Raw genomic sequence first — 24,110 nt, 5'->3', positions numbered from 1 at the left:
TAATTTTTAAAAAATAAAAATAAAAAGGCACTCTACAGAATGGGAAATATTATTATTTGCAAGCCATATATCCAATAATGAGTTAATTTCCAAAATATATAAGGAACTCATACATCTCAATACCAAAATTACAAATAACTCAGTTAAAAATGAGCAAATGGTCTAAGAGACACTTCTCAAAAAAAAAAGAAACTTAAATAACTAACAAATATATGAGAAGTTGCTCAATGTTTCTAGTTCTCAGGGAAATGCAAATCAAAACCACAATGAGATATCACCTTACACCAATTAGGGCGACTATTATCAAAAGGACAAAGGATAACAATGTTGGCAAGGATGTGAAGAAGGGAACCCTTGTGTACTGCTAGCGGGAATGTAAATTGGTACAACTCTTATGGAAAACAGTATGAATATTCCTCAAAATAATTAAAAAGGATTGCCACATTATCCAGCAATTCTACTTCTGGGTATATTTCCAAATAAAATGAAATCTGTATCTTGAAAATATATCTGCACCCCCATGTTCATTACAGCACTATTCACAATAGTCAAGACATGGCAAAAACCCTAAATGTCCTTTAATAGATGAATGGATAAAGAAAATAGATCAGATAGATGGATAGATAGATAGATACATAGATACATAGGGATAGAGGTATATGCATACACATAAAATGGAATATTATTCAACCTTACAGAAAGAGGACATCTTGTTATTTGTGACATGGGTGGAGCTGGAGTATATTATGCTAAGCAAAATAAGCAAGACACAGAAAGAGAAATACTGCATGATCTCACTTACGTGTAGCATCTGAAATAGTCACGTTCAGAAGCAGAGAGTAGAATGGTGGTTGCCAGGGGCTCAGGGGGAGGGGGAGGGAAATGGAGTAATGTTCGTCCAAGGGAACAAAGCTTCAGTTAGATAAGATTAATAGAGAGATAACATATAATGTGATGATTGTAAGTAACAATATTGAACACTTGAAATTTGCAGCTAGGATAGATAGTAAATAAACCACCCCCAACACACACTATAGTAGTTATAGAGGTAATGGTATGTAAATTAGCCTGACTGTGGTACACTTTTTGCAATGTATACATATATCAGAACATCAAGTCATGCACCTTAAATACATAGTGTTATATGTCTAAAATATAATAAAGCTTTACAAAAGAAAACTTGAGCCAATGTTTTAAATACGGACACTGTTGCAGTGTTTCTTTTCTTTTAAAAATGATTTTAAAAGTGATAAAATGATTTAGCAAATGGACTCAGATCTTGCTATTTGTGATAAGTAGACAACTTTAAATAAAACACGCTCTAATAGTACATTAATACATTCCCGGTTACAAGGCAAATACATTACAACCAGAGTTTATTTAACAAGAGATATTGTTTGTTTGGGGAATATGAGTGTTTGAGTTGCCATATGTATTACAAGATTAAAAGTTCTAAGTAGTGTTTAAATTTTTGGTTGTGAAAAGTCTCAGAAATACTGAAAAAAGACAGGAGTTGGGGGAACATACTTTGTTTTTTGTTTTTGTTGTTGCTTTTGTTGTTTTATGGCTATAGAAGGACAATGTTATAATACAAAAGCCTGTTATATTTTTTTTCTCTGAAAGTAGAAATTCATAAATTCTTACTTCGTTACTCAGGAAGCTTAATAAATTTCCCATCTGTTTTCCAAAGCCTCATTAAACTTCCCAGAACTTTCCTAGTAGAACAGGGGAATGGTTCCCAATTGAAATCATGAGTAATATTGTAGTTATTTGACAATTTATTAAAAAGCTCATTTTACTGTATTGGGTACTTTTTAAAAAGTGCTTAATTTATGTTGTTAGTATAGGTACTAGTACATCAAGGATTACTACCTTATACTCATAGTTGTCCATAACTTAATTTTCCAGGTAAAAAATACATTTTTTGTTTGCTAGTTTTAACATTTATTATCTTTAGGTATATCTATTTTTAAATTGTAATTTGATAATATGGCTAGACAATCCCCTGACTTCAAAACAGGCTGCCTTCTAAAAGCATTGTTGTCACTTTATTCATTGAAATTCATGACCATTCCCCCCATGAAAACACTGTTATAATATTTCCTAAACTAGTGTGTACAGCATATTAATCCTAAATTACTGGATTTGAGGTCTGGCAGCCAAGGCAGTACTTTTTGTACAATAAGAGAAGGAAAAAGAAAATTGCTTTTTAATTTAGTGGAACCGTGCAGAGTTTGGAAACATTTCTGAATAGACTTCTTCCCCAAAACCCTTTCCTGCCCCCAATCTCCATGGCCTCAGAGACTTCAAGCTGCCATAAGAGAACTTCTCGCACAATATAAGGTTTAGTAAGACTTAAATTAGAAATTGAGGATTGAGTTCCAGTAATGCTACTTTCCAGCTATTATCTATAAATCTTCATTTTCTCATTATAAATTGTGGATAAGTGTCTACCTAAAAGGGTTGCCCTTGGGACAGTATGTTCCCTGGTTTGAAGGTAAAGACTGAATATATAACACAGTGAATGGAACATTTTGTATGCTCAGTAAGTGTCTGTCAAAGAGCCCACTGAAGAATTCATGATGTGCTGAAATTTGCCTTTTGGAAGAAAATAACCAGTCATCTAAGCAAATTCCTATTTGGCATTTGAGGTCTCATAAATTAAGACGTTTAATATTCACAAAACTGGGCAGGTATTGAGGATGAATGCTCTCCCTCTGCATAAAAGATGAAGGGTCAGCTTCCTACCTATCCTGCTTTTCACAATTTCTGACTCTTTTTGGTATCTGGAACCAAAGGTTTTCTAAAATGCCAAGACCTTTCTGCTTTCACTGCAAACTCTCCAGAGCCCCAGCTGTTTAGATTATGGGGAAGAAAAATGAGGACAGGGCAGGCTCCTGCTTGGTAATGCAGGTCCTTCATCAATCCTGTTTGGTGGTGCCTCATAGTATAGAAGAAACTGGAGCAGCTGGAAATAAATCGGGGAAATTAGTAATTGTGTGTGTATGTCTGTGTGTGTGTCTGTGTGTGTCTGAGTTATATACCACTTATTTCATCTAAAATTTTATTTCAAACGATTGGATTAGGAAAAGTAATATGTGATAAAGGAGAACTCTGGACAGGATATTCCTCTAGCTTTAAAAGAGCTCCTAAACTCCTGGGAATCATGAGGGTTCTGAATCATGTTTATTTCTCACTGAGAAGGTTTTTTCTCCTTGTACATAATTTATTTTTCAAGCCTCTTATATTCTCCATAGGGATATTGACTTTTATTTACCCATGTGTGTTAAGAATCCAAATTATTCTCTAACTTGGTAAACTAGAAAACTTAAGCTGGCATTTTTTAGGTAAAACAAATATATTAACCGCCTCCAAAACAAGTAGCTGTTAAAGGGAACATGTCCATGGTATGATGCATTTTTCTTCCTTTTTACCAAAAGTCACCGTTTATCTATAGAAGAAATGTAATTGTATTTTTATTTAATATAAGTAAAAACATTTTGAAAATCAGAATTTTAAGAATAAAGATACACTTGAAAGCATTTTCCAAGGAGGTAAAGTAACTCAAAATAATCAGGTCTGGTGTTATCGTCTCATAATAAAAAAAAAAAGCAAAATTACAAAAATCATGAAAGCATTTGAAAATGGAAAAAAATAAACTGAATTTTGACCTGAAAAATTAACTATTTGATTATGAAAACAGTCATTATTGGATCTATCTGGAAGCTCCCTGGGAAAGCCCATATTTGCAGTGCTTGTCATTACTTGACGTGACTAAGAACTTGTTCATTGGGAAAACCCATCCCGAGGTATGTGTTGAAAACAGCAGCAATTTTTGTAAGACTACAGCGAACTGAGTTGGTGATCCCGGTTGTCACAGGTGTGAGGTGCTGCCTCGCTGTGGGCTTGACTTTCATCTCTCTGATGATGACTGAGGCTGATCATCTTTTCATGTACGTGCTGGCCATCTATGTGTCTTCTCTGAAAAAATGTCTATTCATATCTTCTGCTCATTCTTTAATCAGATTGTTTGTTTTTTTGCTGTTGAGTTATATGAATTCTTTATACGTTTTGGATAGGAAGCCCTTATCAGATATATGATTTGAAAATCCTCCTTTCAGATGCTCAACCAAAGATCTTGGAATCATCCTTGACTCAGTTTTACTTTCAATCCCACATATTTTTTAACTGAAAACTTTACAACTTCCCTTCTTTCAATCTTATTCCCAAAGAGTTTATTATCAACAGTGTGGCCAGAATTATCATTTTAATACTCAATACCAATTCTTGTCACTCTGTGCTGAAAAATCTCCAGTGGTTTTCCATGTCAATCAGAGTAAAGCTCATAAAGGGCTCGTATGCACTACAGTTTCTGGCCTGAGTTATATCTTTGACCTCATTTCCTATTAATTACCCCATAATTCACTCCATCCCAGCACTGAAAGTCCCTGGCTTTCCTCAAGCTCTCCTAGAGTGTCTCTATCTCAGGGCCTTTGAAATTAACTTCTGCCGGGAATGTTTCTCTCACAAACATCCAGATGGTTTACTCCTTTGTCCCGTTAGGTTTCACCTCCAGGACAATATGGATTTCCTTGTCCTGCATGCCCTCCCACACTCTGCTCTCTTCCATGCTTTATTTTCTTGAGTATACTTATTATTATATTCAGAAATATTATATTTAACTTGTTTATGCCCTTATATGTTGTCTTCTGCCACAAGAATGTAACTCCCATTAGACCATTTTTTCTGTCTGTTCTGCTCACTACTTTATCTTTTCACCAAGAAAAAGACTAGATTCATAGTAACCACTCAATAAATACTCATTGAATGGATGAATGATTAAATTTTGAGAAGAATTATGTTAGTGAGATTCATGGGATTCAGAAGAGCTCTGTTACAAGGAGATGGTAAATAGCTTGGTGGATGTCACCTGTGGATGCTCCGTAGATAGGTAAATTCTGTAGGTCAGAATTCACATTAGAAATGAGGGAAAGAGTGTTACTAGTGTATACAGAAATGCAAATCGAAGCCTTAGGAGTGGATGTGATGGCCAAAGGTGACTACTGAGCGTGAGGGAATATGAGTTGACTCTGGAATCAAGGACCAAACTTGAACGCATCTCTGCCTCTTGTTTTATCTTCTAATTACCTATCATTTCCTGCCTACCCACATCCAAAAAAAGGCATAAAAATTTTAAAGTGCCAGTCTGCATCAAATAATTGACATATACTTGACAAGGTATGAATCACTGAAAATATTAATCATCCCCAAAATATCTATATATTTAGACTATTTGTTTTTTGACAAGCAAGATATAATCTCCAATTTAATAAAGTACGGCAAAATTATTTTTGAGAAAAAGTTGTTATATTTTTGCCTAGTTGCAACATTCAACATTCTCCCCTTCACCAAGAGTAAATTGTATGTTTTTTATTGTTTTGTTTTTTAATAATATACAAGCATATCTCATGCTTTCCAAAACTTTCCCATCCTTTTTACAGCTAGTGGATTTTTAGGGGTTGACACTGAACGTATTCAAAATCTGCACATGAAATAAGCTGGCTGCACAAGGAATGAAGAGGTGAATTTTGGGGTTGAATTAAGGCCAGAGGAAACCTGCTAGGTGACCAATAACACATCACGGTGACATGAAGCAGATTGCTAAAAATACGGCTCCTGAAATCATAATGACTGAGTAAAATCATTTTGAGGTGGAATCATTTTAGGAATTTAAAATAGTTAAAACAGATCTTTGCTGTTTGAACATTTGCCATAGGAAACTGACTAAGGTATTCTGAAGTTTTGGAGGGAATCACTTTGACAGCATAGCTATTTCATCTACATTGTACCGAACTATGAATCTATATTGTGGCCTATTGTCCTCCTATTACATATCTGAGAAACTACTCCTGAAGTGAACTATTTTATTTAAATAGTTCCTTGGTACATGACAGATATTACAATATGTCCTAAGTGAATGAATACTTTATATTATTTTCCGTTGCCACATACCATGAATTGAAAACGCCATCAGCAATGTGCCTATTAATTGCAATTCTGCATCCTTTATTACTAATATGTATTGATATAGCATCAGTTTCGTCAGCAATTCCATATGGTTTACTACACTCTCGTTATCCTCTTTGTGACAAGTTTATCAAATAGACCTCATCAAGCACATATTCTTACTTTTCTTCTCTCAATCCTTTTGCAATTAGATCATTTTTATGGGACTATTGATGGGTTTTCATAAAAATACTTGTGATGTCAGCTTTCAAAACCTATCCTGAGCACCAACTCATGATTCTACAGCTAATCTGATATCATTTGTGGTTTGAAGTAACTTCTTTCTATTTTCATTTCAATATATATCATTTGGTGCTACTGGTTGGTGCTACATTTCCTTAAGTACCCAAATGGGAAATATATTTCCAAAAATCCAAACAGTTAGTGGGCCCTGGCTAACTTTTTTTTAACAACCAAGTATGATAATCAGAATTAATTAAATTTAAAATGAATGCATTCATTATATTTTGGAAGTGAGCCATTTGGCTTCTAGTGCCTTAAACATTCATATCCCCTTGCTCTCGGTATTTCATATTCATTGTCCTATGACAAACAGCAACTTATTCTAGATAGTAGTGAAAAATACTTTTTAATTATTCCAGTCCAAAGTTTTCATTTGAATTGTGTGTAAAGAGAGAAAAATACTTTTAAACCTGCTGTTTCTCTTTACTTACACTATGTCAAAAGTAGAATTTTAATCTGGCCAAATATATTTCTATGCAGTATTTATCAATTTTGAAAAGACTCTCATGGGTGATAAGAATGCTTTGTTCTTCTGACTCTCGGGCCACCATATTTTGAAGTAAATTGGCAATGCATTTGAAAGTAACATATTGAACAAAAATGCCTACAATTTCCATAAGTGAGATATCCTTGGTTCTAGTTAAGTTTATTGCACTTGAAAGAAAAGCTCTAGCTATTCTCTAGTTGTGTAGTTTTTGTTTTCAGGAAACTGGCTTTTATTTCATGTGGCCCATCTCTCTTTCCCTTTCAGGAGCTGGAATTTTCGAACCTATTTGCTGTACTTCACTGCATTCACTCTTTCTTTGCTGCCAAGGTGGCTTGTTTGGACCCTCTCTTTTTAGGCAATCAGGCCACTGCTTCTGCCACTCCCAGCTCCGGCATGATGAGCAAAGCCAAGTACATGACCTGACGGCCTGAGCTTGGCATCCCTCTTACCTTGACTTATACACAGAACAGTCATACTCGTCGCTATAGACACTGGAGAAGCAATCACATCATCAAGTCAACAGTGAAGCCAAGTTGAAATTTCAGCAGAAAAGAAGAAGGTCATACGGATTTCAGAAGCATTTCTGTTTGGAAGGCCTCTGGGAATCATCCTGAATGAACAGGATAGCTTGCTCTCTGTCGGTGGGTCGATGCCAGTATGTTGCTTTCATCAGAAGAGAAGACGAAAGAATGAATGACTCGAGTATGTAAATAATATAAAAAATTGTAAGCTACCTATAAATAAAAATACCCATTAAATGGTCATTTCTGCATTTTAGATTATTTGGTATGACAAATACACGATGGGCCTGGTCAGGAACGAATGCCCCATCATTGTATCAGGAACAACAGAAACGAGACAGTTGCACAGAGACCAGCAGGCAAAAACCCTCTTCCAAGAAGAAAGCACTTTAACTCACTGGTGTGGATTTCTCCTTGTACCCTCATCCCATGATTTGACACTGGCACTCCAATTTTGTTTATCTTATTGTAGAATACTGCTGAGAATTGCAAAAGGATCATTACATGTTACCTATGGTAGATACAATGTGAAACAGACTATTTCTTCCTTGGGTCACTGACACTGAGTGTTTTATTTGCAGCCAGTGTCATTCAAAGATGCCAAAATGTGTTACTTTAATGATGAATGAAGGAAACATCCATGAACCTCTTGTTCTTTCCTTCATTTAAGGAGATTTATATTTTACCTGGGATTTATTATTAAATTAAAATTTCATGAATTTTCAATGACCCCCAAAAACTTTTGTAGAGAAAATAATATCAACCCATGTGGCGTAAGAAACAGTTCTCTGTAATCCTGACCCTACCCGTTAATGCTGAACCTCAGTGTCCCCAGGAAGCATTCTCAAAGCTATGACTTATGTTGGGTGAACGACATCTTTCCATTTTAGTTAGAGTTTATGAGAGAATGAGGTGAGAGACGAAAATAAAATTTTAAATTTCTGACTTATCATGTCATGAAAAGTGATTATGTAATGCCAAACTGTTTGAGTTATTTTAGGTGTCTTGTCTTAGGAATGTAAGTGTGAAGAGATTGGAAATTTGAAAGCCCTGAAGTTGTGTGCACACAACTGGGATCCCAGGTGTTACATAACTATTTGTATAACATTTTCTTTCCTTCAAAGCAGCTGTACTGAAATCTGCTTTTAAACAACCACCTGCCCATTAAGAAAAAAATTGCTTTTTTTAATACATATATTCCCAACTAAATCAAACATTGGATCCTTCCTTGTGAAAATGATCAAGTATCTAATAAGGTGGATTGATTTTTTTTTTTACTAAGAAGGGAAAAAGTCACTCAGGAAGGAAACAACATTATTTGTAAAAAGGACACATGAAAATTATAATTAAAAAATAAACATCAAACTATTTCCATAATCATTATAAATTATTAATTCACTTTGCATCTGATTAACTCTTAAGTGCATTAAATTGAAAAGGAAAAGTGAAGGTTCACAGTTGTACCGGGGCAAGTGTTAAGTTCTATCTAGGATGACTTTTAAAAAGAACTGGGGCAGGACTTCCCTGGTGGTGCAATGGTTAAGAATCCGCCTGCCAACGTAAGGGACACAGGTTCGAGCCCTGGTCCGGGAAGATCCCACATGCTATGGAGCAACTAAGCCCATGGGCCACAACTACTGAGCCTGCGCTCTAGAGCCTGCGAGCCACAACTACTGAGCCCACGAGCCACAACTACTGAAGCCCACATGCCTAGAGCCCGTGCTCCACAACAGGAGAAGCCACCTGCAATGAGAAGCCCACGCACCACAACGAAGAGTAGCCCCCACTCGCCGCAACTAGAGAAAGCCCGCGTGCAGCAACGAAGACCCAACACAGCCAAAAAATAAAAAAAAATAAAAAGAACTGGGGCAAACTGGACAATATACAGTTTAATATAATTTATATTGAACATCAAACTAAATACATATCCATCATCGGGATATCACTATGGAATTACTGCTCACTGTGTTTTGATCAAACAGAACGGTCCTTTTATTGGGTTGGCCAAAAAGTTCGTTCGGGCTTGTCCGTAAGGTCTTTTTGGCCAACCCAATAAAATCAGAAGCCCACCAGAAACAGGCTTCAGGAGGCCACCAGCTCAGGGGCAGGAGTGGAGGGAGGGGCAGCTGCCTTCGGATCCGCAGCCCCAGTGGCCAGCTCATCATAGACCCTCTGTTACCAGCTCGAGTTTCATGTCAGCCCGCCCCGCGTTAGGGTGACGTCTGTGTGTCCGTGGTGTGAGAATCAGTGGGTCGACAGGCAATATGAAATGGGCTGCTTAGCCTAAAGAAAGAAAAAGAGTTTTAAAACTTTCTACAAGTGTAACGTAATCATTAAAAAAACAATGTCAGGTTTTGTAAAAGCTCCATTTAAAAAATACAAAAAGACGATTTAATTAAATATCCTTTTTGTGTGTCATAAAAATCTTCTAGGCTGTACTTACGTGTATGATAAAGTAAAAGGTGCACAATGAGATATGTGTGGGTATATATCTCCTTGTACAACACACACACATGCACACGTATATATATAATAAAACGCTAATCCCATATTATATAGAATATATTTCAAATAAATATATTAATATACTTTAAATTTACACTGTAAATTGTAGCCTGAATTAAAATTTATGATAATACCATATTGTGTTTAGTTTGATACTCTTGAAAAAAAAAGCCACGGGCCCAAATTGCTACTTAACATGATTAGTGGAGAAGCCACCTACTAAAAAATATTATTTTGATTTTCCTCAGTTAGCAAATAGCATTGAATGTTTCCTTTCACAGTGCAGTGAGTAGACACTGTCATTTGCTATAACTTGGACTACTTGAATGAGAAAGTTTAGAAATGAACAAAAATACTCAGATAAATCTCTGTTTCTCATGTAATTTAGGTTTAGATGCATGAGATTTATTCATCATATCCTAGTTTGTACTAGGGCACATTTTAACAACAGAATGCTTAATTATGTGTTAACCTCTCCAGTGCCTTGGTATATGTGTGTATGTGTGTGTGTGTGTGTGTGTGCATATACATTATACATATATATACATATATGTATACATATGTATGTATATATATACACACTAAGGGTTATATAATGATAGTGTACATAGTACAAGCTTGAAGGGAACATTACATTATATGTACTTGGGTCAGAGAAGGGAAATCTTTGCTAACTACTATAATCATGTATTTTGCCTGATAAAGAATAACAATTCATTTAAGCTGAAGTATATTAAAGCAGGGGCATTTTTAATTTGTTATATTGCAACAAGTATTTATTTCAAATACTTTAGTAGATAATGTAAGTATAATGTGTACCCCAACATGTACCATCCAACACTGTTTTTAAGGGAAAATAATCGGCGTATCATTTCTTGCCCATTTTTCAGGCATGTACCAACTAAGCATTTTAAAGCCTTTGATCACAAAACTCATTCGGCAAGAAGAAACGTAATTCCCTGAAAATAAATGTCAATCCCATATTCATTAGGTCAGCAGAGAGACTTTCCTTTTGTACATTAGTTTAAAGTTAGAGATTTCCCTCATTTTCTAAAGCAAAGCTTGTCATCAACTTTGTTTACATGGCATGCTGGATTTGAGAAATGCTTGATTTATTACTGTGGAAAAGTAATCATCCTAACAATGATTTAGAATTATCACTACAAAGCAGCAATGTGGGGAAGCTTTAAAAGCACAAGGACGATCTCGTGCTTAACTTTTTAAGGTAAGTGTCGATTTCTGATAATATTAACACACATGTTGCTACCCTTAATACTGAAGTCCTGATGACTCTCCACAAGGAAATGCTTTATTCATTACTCTAAAACTCTTGTTTATGATTTATTCTTATTCCTGAATACTTTAAAATCATAATTCACTTCTTTGCACATTTGAAGTTGCTTTTAAAGATAAATAAAATATTATAAATGTTATATATTTTATACATATTAAAATGCAATGAAAATACCAGAAATATGAAATGTATTTATTTCATTTTTAATTGTTTTGGTGGATGTTTGTAAAAACATTACCTGTGTTTTTAATTAATATCTGTGACAAAAGCTTGTCACTTTGTTCTTTAAGTTCATTAACGTACTACTAGTAAAACTGTACCTTTTTTAATGATGCATACTGGAAAATAAAAACAGATACTTTTTTCTACACCTGTGTTTTCACTTCTTGGGTTTGATTTGTAAGTTTTACAGATATTTAGAGCATGACCTTGGAAGACTTAGCTGCCATGAACAGGGCCAGTGGTGAGCGGCCTGCCTTGGGTGCATACCTCTTAAGATATGATTTCTTCTGGTCCATCAGTATTTATGAAGATTACCTATCTGACCCCTAAAAGGCCTTAAAGACTAAACAAAGATGATATTTGCCAAATTACTTAAGCAATGAGAGTTACAGCATTTGAAAACAAGACAACTCTGATAGCCTCACAATGGCCCATTATGAGCTGAATCTATACCGAGAGGACTGGTCTGAGTGGCCACCATTTGCTGGTCATTTGTACCTGAGAAGAAGCTCATCACTTTATGTCATAAAAGACCACAGTTGTCTTTCAGGTAATTACAGTGCCATAAGCGTGAGTGATCATAGAAATAATTTTAAAACAACTCTGATATCTACATTATTCTAGTTGCTGAATGCACATCTTTACCTTCTCTCATTTTTTAGTTTCAGAAATAACTCTGCTGAAAAATTAACACATGTTCATCATAAGTAATTAAAGCAATTAAAAAGAATACAAAAAATTCAAATAGATATCATATTAAGTCTCACCACCACAAAAAAATAAGCACAATTCATTTTTGATGAACTTTATTCTATACATATATCTATGTTTACATAAAGGTAAAAAGAAATATAGTCGATGTACAACTACATAGATTTAAATGCTTATGTAAATATATTCCAGCAAAAAATACAATATAAAAAAAATAGATTACTATATCTTGGAGGAAGATATGAACAAGAATAGCAAAATGTGAATTTTTGAAAGTTACCTACATATTAGCAAAAAGTGAAATTATGAATATATTTTAAGGGGATCATGACCTCAAGAATATTCTCTTTAAAAAAATTTTTAAGATAAATTGAGGCAAATTTTGGGCATTACAAGAAAAATCAAACTTTTCAGAGTGTAGTTTCGTAAGTTCCGAATAATGAGTATGATTGGGAACCACCACCAAGTTCAAAATACAGAACAGTTCACTCTCACCTGTAAGTCCCCAGTGTCATTTTCTAGGCAACCCCTCTGCTACTCCTGAACCTTGTCAACTGTTGATCTGCTTTATGTCCCATAGGTTTCCCTTTGCAGATTGAAATGTATGGGATATTGTCTTTTGAGATTATTCTCTTTTTGGGAATCACTTCTCTCAAGAAAGTCTTTCTGGGAATGTTCTCTTAAGAGGATACCTGAACAAAATACTAGCAAACAGAATCCAACAGCACATTAAAAGGATCATACACCATGATCAAGTGGGGTTTATCCCAGGAATGCAAAGATTCTTCAATATACACAAATCAATCAATGTGACACATCATATTAACAAACCGAAGCATAAAAACCATACGATCATCTCAATAGATGCAGAAAAAGTTTTTGAAAAAATTTGACACCCATTTATGATAAAAACCCTCCAGAAAGTAGGCATAGAGGGAACATACCTCAACATAATAAAGACCATGTATGATAAACCTATAGCCAACATTGTTCTCAATGGTGAAAAGCTGAAACCATTTCCTCTAAGATCAGGAACAAGACAAGGTTGTCCACTCTCACCACTATTATTCAACATAGGTTTGGAAGTTTTAGCCACAGCAATCAGAGTAGAAAAATAAATAAAAGGAATCCAAATTGGAAAAGAAGAAGTAAAACTGTCACTGTTTGCAGATGACATGATCCTATACATAGAGAATCCTAAAGATGCTACCAGAAAACTACTAGAGCTAATCAATGAATTTGCTAAAGTAGCAGGATACAAAATTAATGCACAGAAATCTCTTCCATTCCTATACACTAATGATGAAAAATCTGAAAGAGAAATTAAGGAAACATCCCATTTACCATTGCAAAAAAAGAATAAAATACCTAGGAATAAACCCCCCTAAGGAGACAAAAGACCTTTATGCAGAAAACTATAAGACACTGATGAAAGAAATTAAAGATGTTACAAACAGATGGAGAAATATACCATGTTCTTGGATTGGAAGAATCAACATTGTGAAAATGACTATACTACCCAAAGCAATCTACAGATTCAATGCAATCCCTATCAAACTACCACTGGCATTTTTCACAGAACTAGAACAAAACACTTCACAATTTGTATGGAAACACAAAAGACCCCAAATAGCCAAAGCAATCTTGAGAAAGAAAAACGGAGCTGGAGGAACCAGGCTCCCGGACTTCAGACTACGCTACAAAGCTACAGTAATCAAGACAGAACGGTACTGGCACAAAAACAGAAATATAGATCAATGGAACAGGATAGAAAGCCCAGAGATAAACCCATGCATATATGGTCACCTTATCTTTGATAAAGGAGGCAAGAATATACAATGGAGAAAAGACAGTCTCTTCAATACGTGGTGCTGGGAAAACTGGACAGCTACATATAAAAGAATGAAATTAGAACACTTCCTAACACCATACACAAAAATAAACTCAAAATGGATGAAAAACCTAAATGTAAGGCCAGACACTATAAAACTCTTAGAAGAAAACATAGGCAGAACACTCTATGACATAAATCACAGCAAGATCCTTTTTGAACCACCTCCCACCTCCTAGAGAAATGGAAATAACAACAAAAATAAACAAATGGGACCTAATGAAACTTAAAAGCTTTTGAACAGCAAAGGAAACCATAAACAAGATGAAAAGACAACCCTCAGAATGGGAGAAAATATTTGCAAGTGAAGCATCAGACAAAGGATTAATCTCCAAAATTTACAAGCAGCTCATGCAGCTCAATATCAAAAAAACAAACAACCCAATCCAAAAATGGGCAGAAGACCTAAATAGACATTTCTCCAAAGAAGATATACAGATTGCCAACAAACACATGAAAGGATGCTCAACATCACTAATCATTAGAGAAATGCAAATCAAAACTTCAATGAGGTATCTCCTCACACCAGTCAGAATGGCCATCATCAAAAAAATCTACAAACAATAAATGCTGGAGAGGGTGTGGAGAAAAGGGAACCAACCCTCTTGCATTGTTGGTGGGAAAGTAAATTGATACAGCCAATATGGAGAACAGTATGGAGGTTCCTTAAAAAACTTAAAATAGAACTACCATATGACCCAGCAATCCCACTATTGGGCATATACCCTGAGAAAACCATAATTCAACAAGAGTCAGGTACCACAATGTTCATTGCAGCACTATTTACAATAGCCAGGACATGGAAGCAACATAAGTGTCCATCGACAGATGAATGGATAAAGAAGATGTGGCACATATATACAATGGGATATTACTCAGCCATAAAAAAGAATGAAACTGAGTTATTTGTAATGAGGTGGATGGACCTAGAGTCTGTCATACAGAGTGAAGTAAGTCAGAAAGAGAAAAACAAATATCGTATACTAACACATATATATGGAATCTAAAAAAAAAAAAGTGGTTCTGAAGAACCTAGGGGCAAGAGAGGAATAAAGATGCAGACGTAGAGAGTGGACTTGAGGACATGGGGAGGGGGAAGGGTAAGCTGGGACGAAGTGAGAGAGTGGCATTGACATATATACACTACCAAACGTAAAATAGATAGCTAGTTGGAAGCGGCCACATAGCACAGGGAGATCAGCTCGGTGCTTTGTGACCACCTAGAGGGGTGGGATAGGGAGGGTGGGAGGGAGACACAAGAGGGAGGGGATATGGGGATATATGTATACATATAGCTGATTCACTTTGTTATAAAGCAGAAACAAACACACCATTGTAAAGCAATTATACTCCAATAAAGATGTTTTTAAAAAAATAACATAAAAGGGAATAAATGAAATATACAAATTAAAAAATAAACATAAAGAAAAGAGGATACCAATCCTGACCTCTTTCATTGTGTCCATAAATATTCTACAAACACCTTTGCCCTTTGTCCGCAGGAGCCCACCTGTCTTCTGTCAGAGACACCCCAACCAGCTTTAGGGTTTCCCAGGCATCAGTCAGGAACTACTCCCTTCATGAGCAAGTACAGAGGGAAGCAAAGAAACGCATTCTTGTAGAGTGAGCTCCATTCAGGGAAAATCCACAATCAAAACATTTGAATTCAAGGGAATGCACGAGTTCACTTTTTCGTAGACACAAGTTTTCCACTTATTTGAGGAAATACCAAGGAGGATGATTGCCAGATCACATGGCAGGAATATGTTGAGTTTTTCAAGAAACTGCCGAACTGTCTTCTAAGTGGCAGCCCCGTTGCACGCTCCTGCCAATCACGTGTGAGTTCCCGTGCTCCACCTCCTCCCCGGCACCTGGTGGTGTCAGCGTTCTGATTTTGGTTCTTCTCATAGGTGTGTCGTGTCTGCGTTTAACCACGAGTAGAATAAGATTCTCAGTTCTCAGTCTGGCAGCTCCTATTCTTCCCAGCTGTTTCAAATGGAAACTCCTCTTAGTCTTTGTTTGCTAGGCTGCTGTCACAAAGTACCGCAACCTGAGTGGCTTAAACAACCGAGATGGATTAGCTCACAGTTTGGGAGGCGGGAAGCCCAGGATCGAGGTGTCCTGGGGCCGCGCTTCTCTGAGGGCTCTAAGGAAGGATCTCCTCCCGGACAGTCCCAGCCCCCGGTGGTCCTGGGCTCGCGTCCGTGTAATGACAGTCTTCACATGGCGTTCTCCTTGGGTGCATGTCCTTTTCTGTAAGGACACCAGCCAAACTGGATTAGGGGTCTGCCATTCTCCAATATGACCTCATCTCAACTAACTGTATTGTCAACAACCTTATTTCAAATAAGGTTGCATCTGATGTCCCGGGGTTAGAAATTTATCCTATCAATTCTGAGGGGGGGGGCACATTTCAACCCATAACAGTCCTTTAGGTTTCAGCTTAAATGTCCCCTATAATGGAAAGCTTTTTTCCTCTTCTCTTCCACCAAAAAAGCTGAATTTTTTTCTGACATGTATTCATGTTGCTTGGCCACCTTTATTGCTCTGGCTGAATTTACCATCTCTCTCTCTCAAGCCTTAGTTTCTACAAAGGCAATGACTGTGGCTACTTTGCTTACCTTTGTACCTTCACCACTGAGCTCCATGCCTGAACACAGAAGGTGCTTAGTGAAAGGTTTTACTGCTAAATGATTTTAATAAAAATAATAATTAAAAGGGAGGTTTTGTTCAGAATTAAAGGGAATGACATTACAAATTTATCCTGACATAATTGCTTACTTTTCCAAGAAAACACTTAGTTGGAGAGTTTGCTCTTATAGGGAACTGCTAATCGTATAAACAATATCTGACAAATAGGAAAACAAGAATTGTTACTACTTCATACTTTTCTTCTTTCTTTTTTTAGGTCTGCTGTTTCTTGTCTTGCATTATCCTTTTGTTCAAAGCGTCATCCAGTAACAAATATAATGTGTGTTAACAAATTTTCAACACTGTCAAATTTTAGTTGTTCTCTACAGAACAACTAAGTTCTTTATTTAAAGTGAATTTTTCCAAAAGCAAATGTAAAAGAAAACTCTGCAAAATTAAGGCATTGCAAAGCAAATGAAAAATATATACGGATATGGAATTGTACAGAGGAGCTCAATTTACTATTTTTGTGAAGTGCACTCTGAAAGATGAAACTATCAGAATCCCTCCCATGGAGGGTTAGGTTCTTCTTCGCTATCTAGCAGGAAACAGCCTGCTGTTTAATAAAAGAATATTCTTTCTGAAGAATATTCAGGGTAAAATAAACTACGTCCACTCTTCTCTTCTTGATTTTATTAGCGATTTTATTCAATAAATAAGTGAAACCAAGGAATCAGAGTCAAATAACCCTGAGTATGGTATGCAGACATTCCTAATTGACTTTGAACATGCAGTAATAGGAATTGCAGATCGGCTTTGCAGCACTTCCCATAAATGATTACGTGGAACAAAATTATATCATTCCTGAAAAATGATTGCGTTGGCATGGTCACCTCTGTCAGGAACACTAGATCTAATTTCTTATTTTCAGTTGGTTTTCCCTTTATACAGAGCACTTTCAGCTCCATGATCCAGTTAAGTTCTAAACTTTATTGTACGGTAATGATTTATGACTCTGTATATGGGAATCCATAGAAAATGTTGTAAATGACCACCAACTACTCTCTTAAGTAACATATTGAGGTGAAAGACACATGACATAAAATTAACTATTTTAAAGGAAACAAGTCAGTGACATTGAGGGTCATCACAATGTTGGCTATGCCACCAGCCTCACCACCACCTCTGTCTAGTTCAAGTCATTTCCCTCATTCCACAGTAAACTCCCTGATCCAGCGGCCATTTCTCCTCCTCCCCCTCCCCCAGCCCTGGACAGCCATCAGTCTACATCCTGTCTCCATGGGTTAATCTCCTCTGGTATTTCCTATAAGTGGAATGACACAGTATGTGGCCTTTGCGGCTCCTGTCACTCAGCTGAGCATGTTCCAGGCTCATCTAGGCTGTTGTGTGAATTGCTTCTTCATTCCTTCTTATGGCTGACTAGCCAACCACCCAGATAACACACAAAAGGCAGGTAATAATTCTGCTCACCTGAGCTCCAAGTCCCCGTGGCAGGGGAGACTCTAGTGCTGGGGGCAGAGGATACAGTGGAGAATCCCACGTCCATGGCTGGATCCGGAATGGCCACTAGAAAGCAAACAAATGGACACAATTTGTCTTTGAAATTGGGCCAGTTTCCCCCTCCTCCTCCTCGCATGTGCCTGCATAATTTGAATAATTTGTATAGTGCTCGAACCCTCTCAAGCTTTCTTGTCTTACTGTTGCCTAGCGTGCTCAAATATTATGGTATTTCCATCTCTATTTTATCAAACTTCTTATTCCCTAAGTTCCAATAAGCTAAGAGAACTATTGGGGAAAAAATCTGAGTGAATTCAAATGAATGGATACGAATGACAACAGGTGACACTTTGATGGCACTTACTACGCGTCCAGCATGACTCTAAGTTCTTTACGTATATTAACTCATGTAATCCTCATAACAACCTTTGTAGTAGGTACTATTATTATTATTATTACAAGAATATAGAGTTAAGATAGATTTCCCCAAATCCTCCAGTCAGTTACAAAAGCAAGAAGAATGAGTAAAGCATTACTAGCGTTCAAATTATTTTTGGATAGCACTTAAGTGTGATTTTAGTTCCAGTAACTAATTGAAAGGAGGATCACCAAAAAAATCGGTCAGCTTTTTCACTTGTTTGCTTTTTGCTGGGCTCAGACCAGGAAGCAGAGGTCAATGACGCTGCCAGTGATGGACGGTTTGGCCTTGTAGACTCCCCCGGAGGGGTTCACGGCTCAACACGTTTTCTGCGGGATGCTTGGCGCCTCAAACACACTGAATTCCAAGCGGCGCCTTCGGGGAGGAATCTCCGGCCCCGTTAGCGGGCAGCAGGGACATCCCTCCGGCGAAGACCGTCTCTGTGAGCTGGGAGGAGGAGATTACACGGAGACTCCCTGCCGTGTTGTTTAGTAACCACATGACACTCAGGAGGCCCTGAGATGGGCAGGCGCTACCACAGCAGGACCTTCCTGGCCTCGGCCCTGTTGCTGGCTCACCTGTGTGTCCCCTGTGACCCCCCGGGGTTCCTCTAAGCCAGGACCACTTGACCCACCCTCTCCGGACTTTTTCTAAGTCTCTGTTGCCCTGTGGTCCCCACCCCGCCTCCGCCGGGGACTGTCGACTGAAATAAAATGCACAGCGTGAGAGTTGTGAGTTGTCTTGTTCAGGGCAAAATGAGGACTAGCGCCCAGGAGACAGCATCTCGGGGAGCTCTGAGGGGCTGCTGCAGAGTGCTCCGGGGGAGCCAGTGTAGACAGGATTTTAGTGAAGGGCGGGCGTGCATCAAGCACACACGTTGCCAGAGGCCGGCTGCTCCTCACGAGGGGCAGACGTCACCGTTCATGATTCTAGTGCTTTTCTAGATACGACGAGATGCAAGCATTGGGCTCCTAAAATCTTCCCCTGAAAGTATAGTTTATCTGAAAGCCTGTTCCGCCAGCTTTTCCCAGAGCCCAGAGCACCTCGTTCCTGATCTCCACCCTGAGCTCCTTTCAGGGGGTGCTGAAGGCCGGCGGCTGCAGCAACACCTGATTTAATCCTCGTAGAGGCAGGTGGCGAGTGGCAGTTTCCAGTTGGCAGGGCTCACCCACCGACACACATGGCTCGCTTCTACTCACCCCAGCGTCCTTTCGTTTGAAATGTCACTTTCAACACACCTTTCCCTGACGCCACTCCTTCCCGCCACCATCACCGAGACCTGTGAGTCACATTTCGTGACCTCCTTTTTGTACATAAGGAAACTGAGAAAGGCAGCCTGTTGGTTTGTACAAGGCTAAGCAGAGGGTGAACGAGACAGGCCGAAGGTGACAAGTTTCTTAGCTACAGGAAGCATGGACAGCAGACGGCACCCTGGAAAGTCAGGACCCGAGCGAGGGAAAGGCAGGGGATCCCAGAGCTTCTTGTTGTCTCCTGTGTCCCAGACGGGCTTCTGGAGGAATCACAGCCCAGAACACCAGGGAGCACGGAAGAAAAACGGCTCGACGTAAAGCATGTTCTGTGCAACCCTGGGGGCCGGTAACGGATGAGCTAGCCAGACGGAAAACACGTGGGCAGCAGAAGTCATCAACAGGTGTGAAGACAGGATGGTAGACGTTATGAAAACTGGACAAGAAAGAGAAAAGAAACAGACTGAAAAGAAACAAGCAGAGCCCCAGGGATCTGTGGGCTCACAGCCAAAAAAATGTAACATTTTTGTCGGGGGAATTCCAAAAGGAGAGGAAAAAGAAGGCAGGGTTAAAACAGTATTGAAGAACTAATGGCTGAAAACTGCCCAAATGTGCAAAAGATACACACATAAATTCATGAATCTGAGTGAACTGATAAAGTCAAAGAAATCCATGACAAAAATATGTCACAGTCAAACTGTATGAAAGTCAAGACACTTCTATTGTCAAACTAAAGGCAAAGAAACTGAAAGTAATGAGAAAGGATGCTTTCCCTATAGGAGGAAAAAAACAATTATAGTGATAATAGTTTCACTTCAGAAACCTTTGTGGCCAGAAGCGAGAGTAGCACAATACTTTGCAAGCACTGAAAGAAATGCATTAACAGCCTACAATCTTATATCCAGTGGAAATATCGGAGAAATACAAACATTCTTAGATTAAGTAAAACGAAGAAAATTTATGGGCAGCACACTTATCCCAAAAGAATGGCTGAAGGATATTTTCTAAACAGAAAAGAAATTACTGTTAGGAAAGAAAGAACAGCAGAAAAAGTCAGCGTATGATTAACGACAGTAGACTTAGCTTCTCATTTGAGTTTTCTAAATTATGACTAATGGTCAAAGCAAAAATATTAACACTGGTTGATGAAGTTCTCAAGGCAATTATAAATGGAGAAGGATAGACAGATGTAAAGGAAAGTAAGAGGGCTATGCTTCACTTTAACTGGTAAATGACAACAGAAATAGACATGTTTTGAAGATACAATGTATCACCTACCACACTCAAGGAAAAAAAGCTATGCAGACACACACTTAAGAACACTAAAGATAAATCCAAATAAATAGAATTCCAAACAAATTGTTCAAGAAAACTATAGTGAGGCAGAAAAAAGGATGAGAAAACACACACACACACACACACACACACACACACGAAAAAGAAACAGAGAGAACAAATAGAAGTCATGCAAACATTAGCAAAAGGAAGCAAAAGTGGATATAGTAATTGAAAGATATTCTGTGTTAATGGATTGGAAGACTCAATATTGTTAAATTGTCAATTTTACTAAACTTGATCTATAGATTCAAAGCAGTCCCCAACTGAAACTCCAGCTAGCTGTTTTATGGATAACCAAAAACTGATTTACAGTTTATTTCAAAAAGAAAAGGCCCAGAAAAGCCAACACGATACTGCAGAAGAAGGACAAAGTTGGATGACTCACATTACCCAAGTTCAAGATTTAATATAAGGTTATAATAACCAGTGCAGCATGATACTGGGAAAATAATAGACACAGAGATCAATGGATGTTGAATGTAGTGCCCAGAAATAGACCTATACAAATATTACCCACCAATCTTTGACTCATAACAAAGACGGTTAAATGGAAAAAGGACAGACTTTTCAACAAATGGTGCAGGATCAGTGGTACACCTACATGCATGGAAAAATCAGGAAAGCAGGACAGGTCAAGGGAAAAAGACAAACAAACATGCGATTACAGTCAAATCCCAGCTTTCGCTCTAGTCCGCAGGGAACTGATTTGTCCAGGAGGCAAGGGAGGTGGACTTTCATACTTCCAAACTGGTGAGTGTGCAACTAGTGCACACTGCTTGGTTGGCACAGAATTATTTTAGGAGTGAGCTTTAGGAACAGAAGCACGCGGAAGTGAGGAGATGGGCCCCTAGAAACGTTCAAAGGAACGTGATGGGATCTGAGAGAAGCATCACCTGTCATAATTCCTATACGTCACCACGTTCAGGCTACTATCATCTCCTGCTGAGAATACTCATCTCCTTCCTGTTTGGTCTCTGGGCTCAAAGTTTTGACCTGTCCTAAAAACCCACCATGATGCAGCCACAGGGACCTTTCAGAAACAAAGATCTGACTGTGTCACCCCCTATTCGATAGTTTTCGGGAACTTCCCACACCTTTATTGTAAATTTCAGTCAGTTAACGTGACGCAGAGAAAAATGGATGACCTGGTTCCTGTCTGCCTTCTCACCGCTTCCCCTTTACAGTGTGTATTTTAATCATACGAAACTATACGGGACAACTGGCCGTGTCATATCTGTTTTACACGGCGTTTTCATATACATCTTCTTTACTTGAATGCCCTCCCCTGTACCTGTATTACTCTTCCTTGTCCTTTAGAACTACTTCTGCTATTTCATATAGCGAAGAGGCTCTTCTGACTTTTGTCTACCTTGAAACTCCAGCCAGAAGCTCCTTTACATGCCCTGCTTTTGTATTTCCAGGATAACTTCTGTAATGTCTCAGAAGATTGTAGAATATACTTATAATTGTCTATTTATCAGTATCCACAGAGACTATGAGTGCATGACTGCTGGAGCTGTTTCGTATCAGTCAATGTATCCTCTGTGTAAGAACAATGCTTGGGGTCTAATAGTAATTTAATACATACTATATGCAAATTAAAAATTAATAATGAATGTCAGAATAAGGATGTGGGATCCTTCATATCACTTTGTCCAATATAAGTCCTTTCACATGAATAGTTTCCCCTACATACAGTTTATAAAAGTTGCTTATGAAGCGCTGTTATCTGTAACTCCTCTGCATTATAAAATTTCCATAAGTGTGAGCAAGAAGAAATAATTTCTTCACCTCATTGAGAATAGACGTTATCAAAACATCACTCAAGTATGATTCAATTATAAATATAAAAACTACAAAGATGGAATTCTCAGCAACACTTTTTTTTAATATATCAAGCTCAATAAATGCCTTTTATCAAGGGAAACAAATATTTAATGAAATGATAGCACCTCAAACAAGTGTGTACATTCTTTGAGATTGCTTTGATTGAATGACACACTCAGATATACTTCAAACTCATGGACTCAACCTCATCAACCCCATGTCTGGGAAACCGCTAAAAGTAACTGACATTAACAAGCTTTGCTAAATGTTTCATATTTACCAGAGAATTTACAAGATCTAAAAGGTTTATAAGGAAATAGAACATCTTAAAAGTCTACAGAATCAAGAAGTTTGCTCTGCCTTACTAATTTTACAGATGTTACTGGTTTCCGTGGAGAGCAATATTTTGATGAAATACGTCTCCATGCAGCTTCTGGGCAGGGTGCTGTGGATTTCAAGATTCTTGGGAAAATAGCCAGAGAAAGCAGTTCTGAGGTGGAATCTGCAATCTGCATGTGTGGATTCAGGCATTTTTCAGCCATCCCCTTCTCTGAGAAAAGGGCATCCACGCCAGAGAACATTTGTATGAATTAATGTTAGCTTTTATTTTTAAAAGGGTTACTTTTTTTAAGCATGCTTCGTTTGAATGACTGTGTAGCTAATTGAGCTCACAGCTGTACTTGTTCAGACATTAATATTTTCAGCAGATGGTATGTTCAAATCTAAATTTTTGGAATTCCTAATGTTCTTATGGCAACATTTAAGTGAAAGATTTGGAGAATCACTGTTTAATTCTGTGGGTGTGAGTCATTATGTGTATGTGTAAAATTATTGCTTCTTTTAGTTTAATTTTTATAATTTAGATTCAGTTCATGTCTTTTCTAATGGAGATAGTTTAATAATTAATATCTTCTAATTTTCTACCTATCTGAAATATTAATATGTAAGACCTCCAAATGTAGAACACATTTTCTTCAGCGTGACCTAGTCAAACCTATTTTGATTCCTAAATTTATGCATAATGAAAGTAGAAAGCCATTTTTTATATTTTGATGACATGAACAGTTGAGATGATTTTTAGTGTTATTATAAGAAAACACGTATCTGTCACATGTAAATAAAAAGCTTAATTCTCTATGCTGCTTCTTTCCCAACACTGAAGTTTTAAATTTTTTTCTAAAAACTGTGTCT

At 37.5% G+C, this 24,110-nt stretch overlaps 1 protein-coding gene across 1 annotated transcript in view; it reads left to right on the top strand.

The window, feature by feature from the left end:
• SNTG1 (syntrophin gamma 1) overlaps positions 1 to 7,482 on the top strand; it is a 472,569-nt gene extending 465,087 nt beyond the window's left edge. The window contains exon 19 of the mRNA XM_059901577.1: positions 7,061 to 7,482. Within this exon, the coding sequence (XP_059757560.1) occupies positions 7,061 to 7,219 (159 nt within the window). The 3' untranslated portion in view covers positions 7,220 to 7,482. The remainder of the gene's footprint in view (positions 1 to 7,060) is intronic.
• Positions 7,483 to 24,110: the final 16,628 nt, after the last annotated feature.

Source organism: Balaenoptera ricei, chromosome 17, assembly GCF_028023285.1.
Source record: "Balaenoptera ricei isolate mBalRic1 chromosome 17, mBalRic1.hap2, whole genome shotgun sequence".
NCBI classification, from domain to species: Eukaryota; Metazoa; Chordata; class Mammalia; order Artiodactyla; family Balaenopteridae; genus Balaenoptera; species Balaenoptera ricei.
Note: the sequence above shows the minus strand (reverse complement) of the source record. Positions and strands in the feature narration are given on the sequence as shown.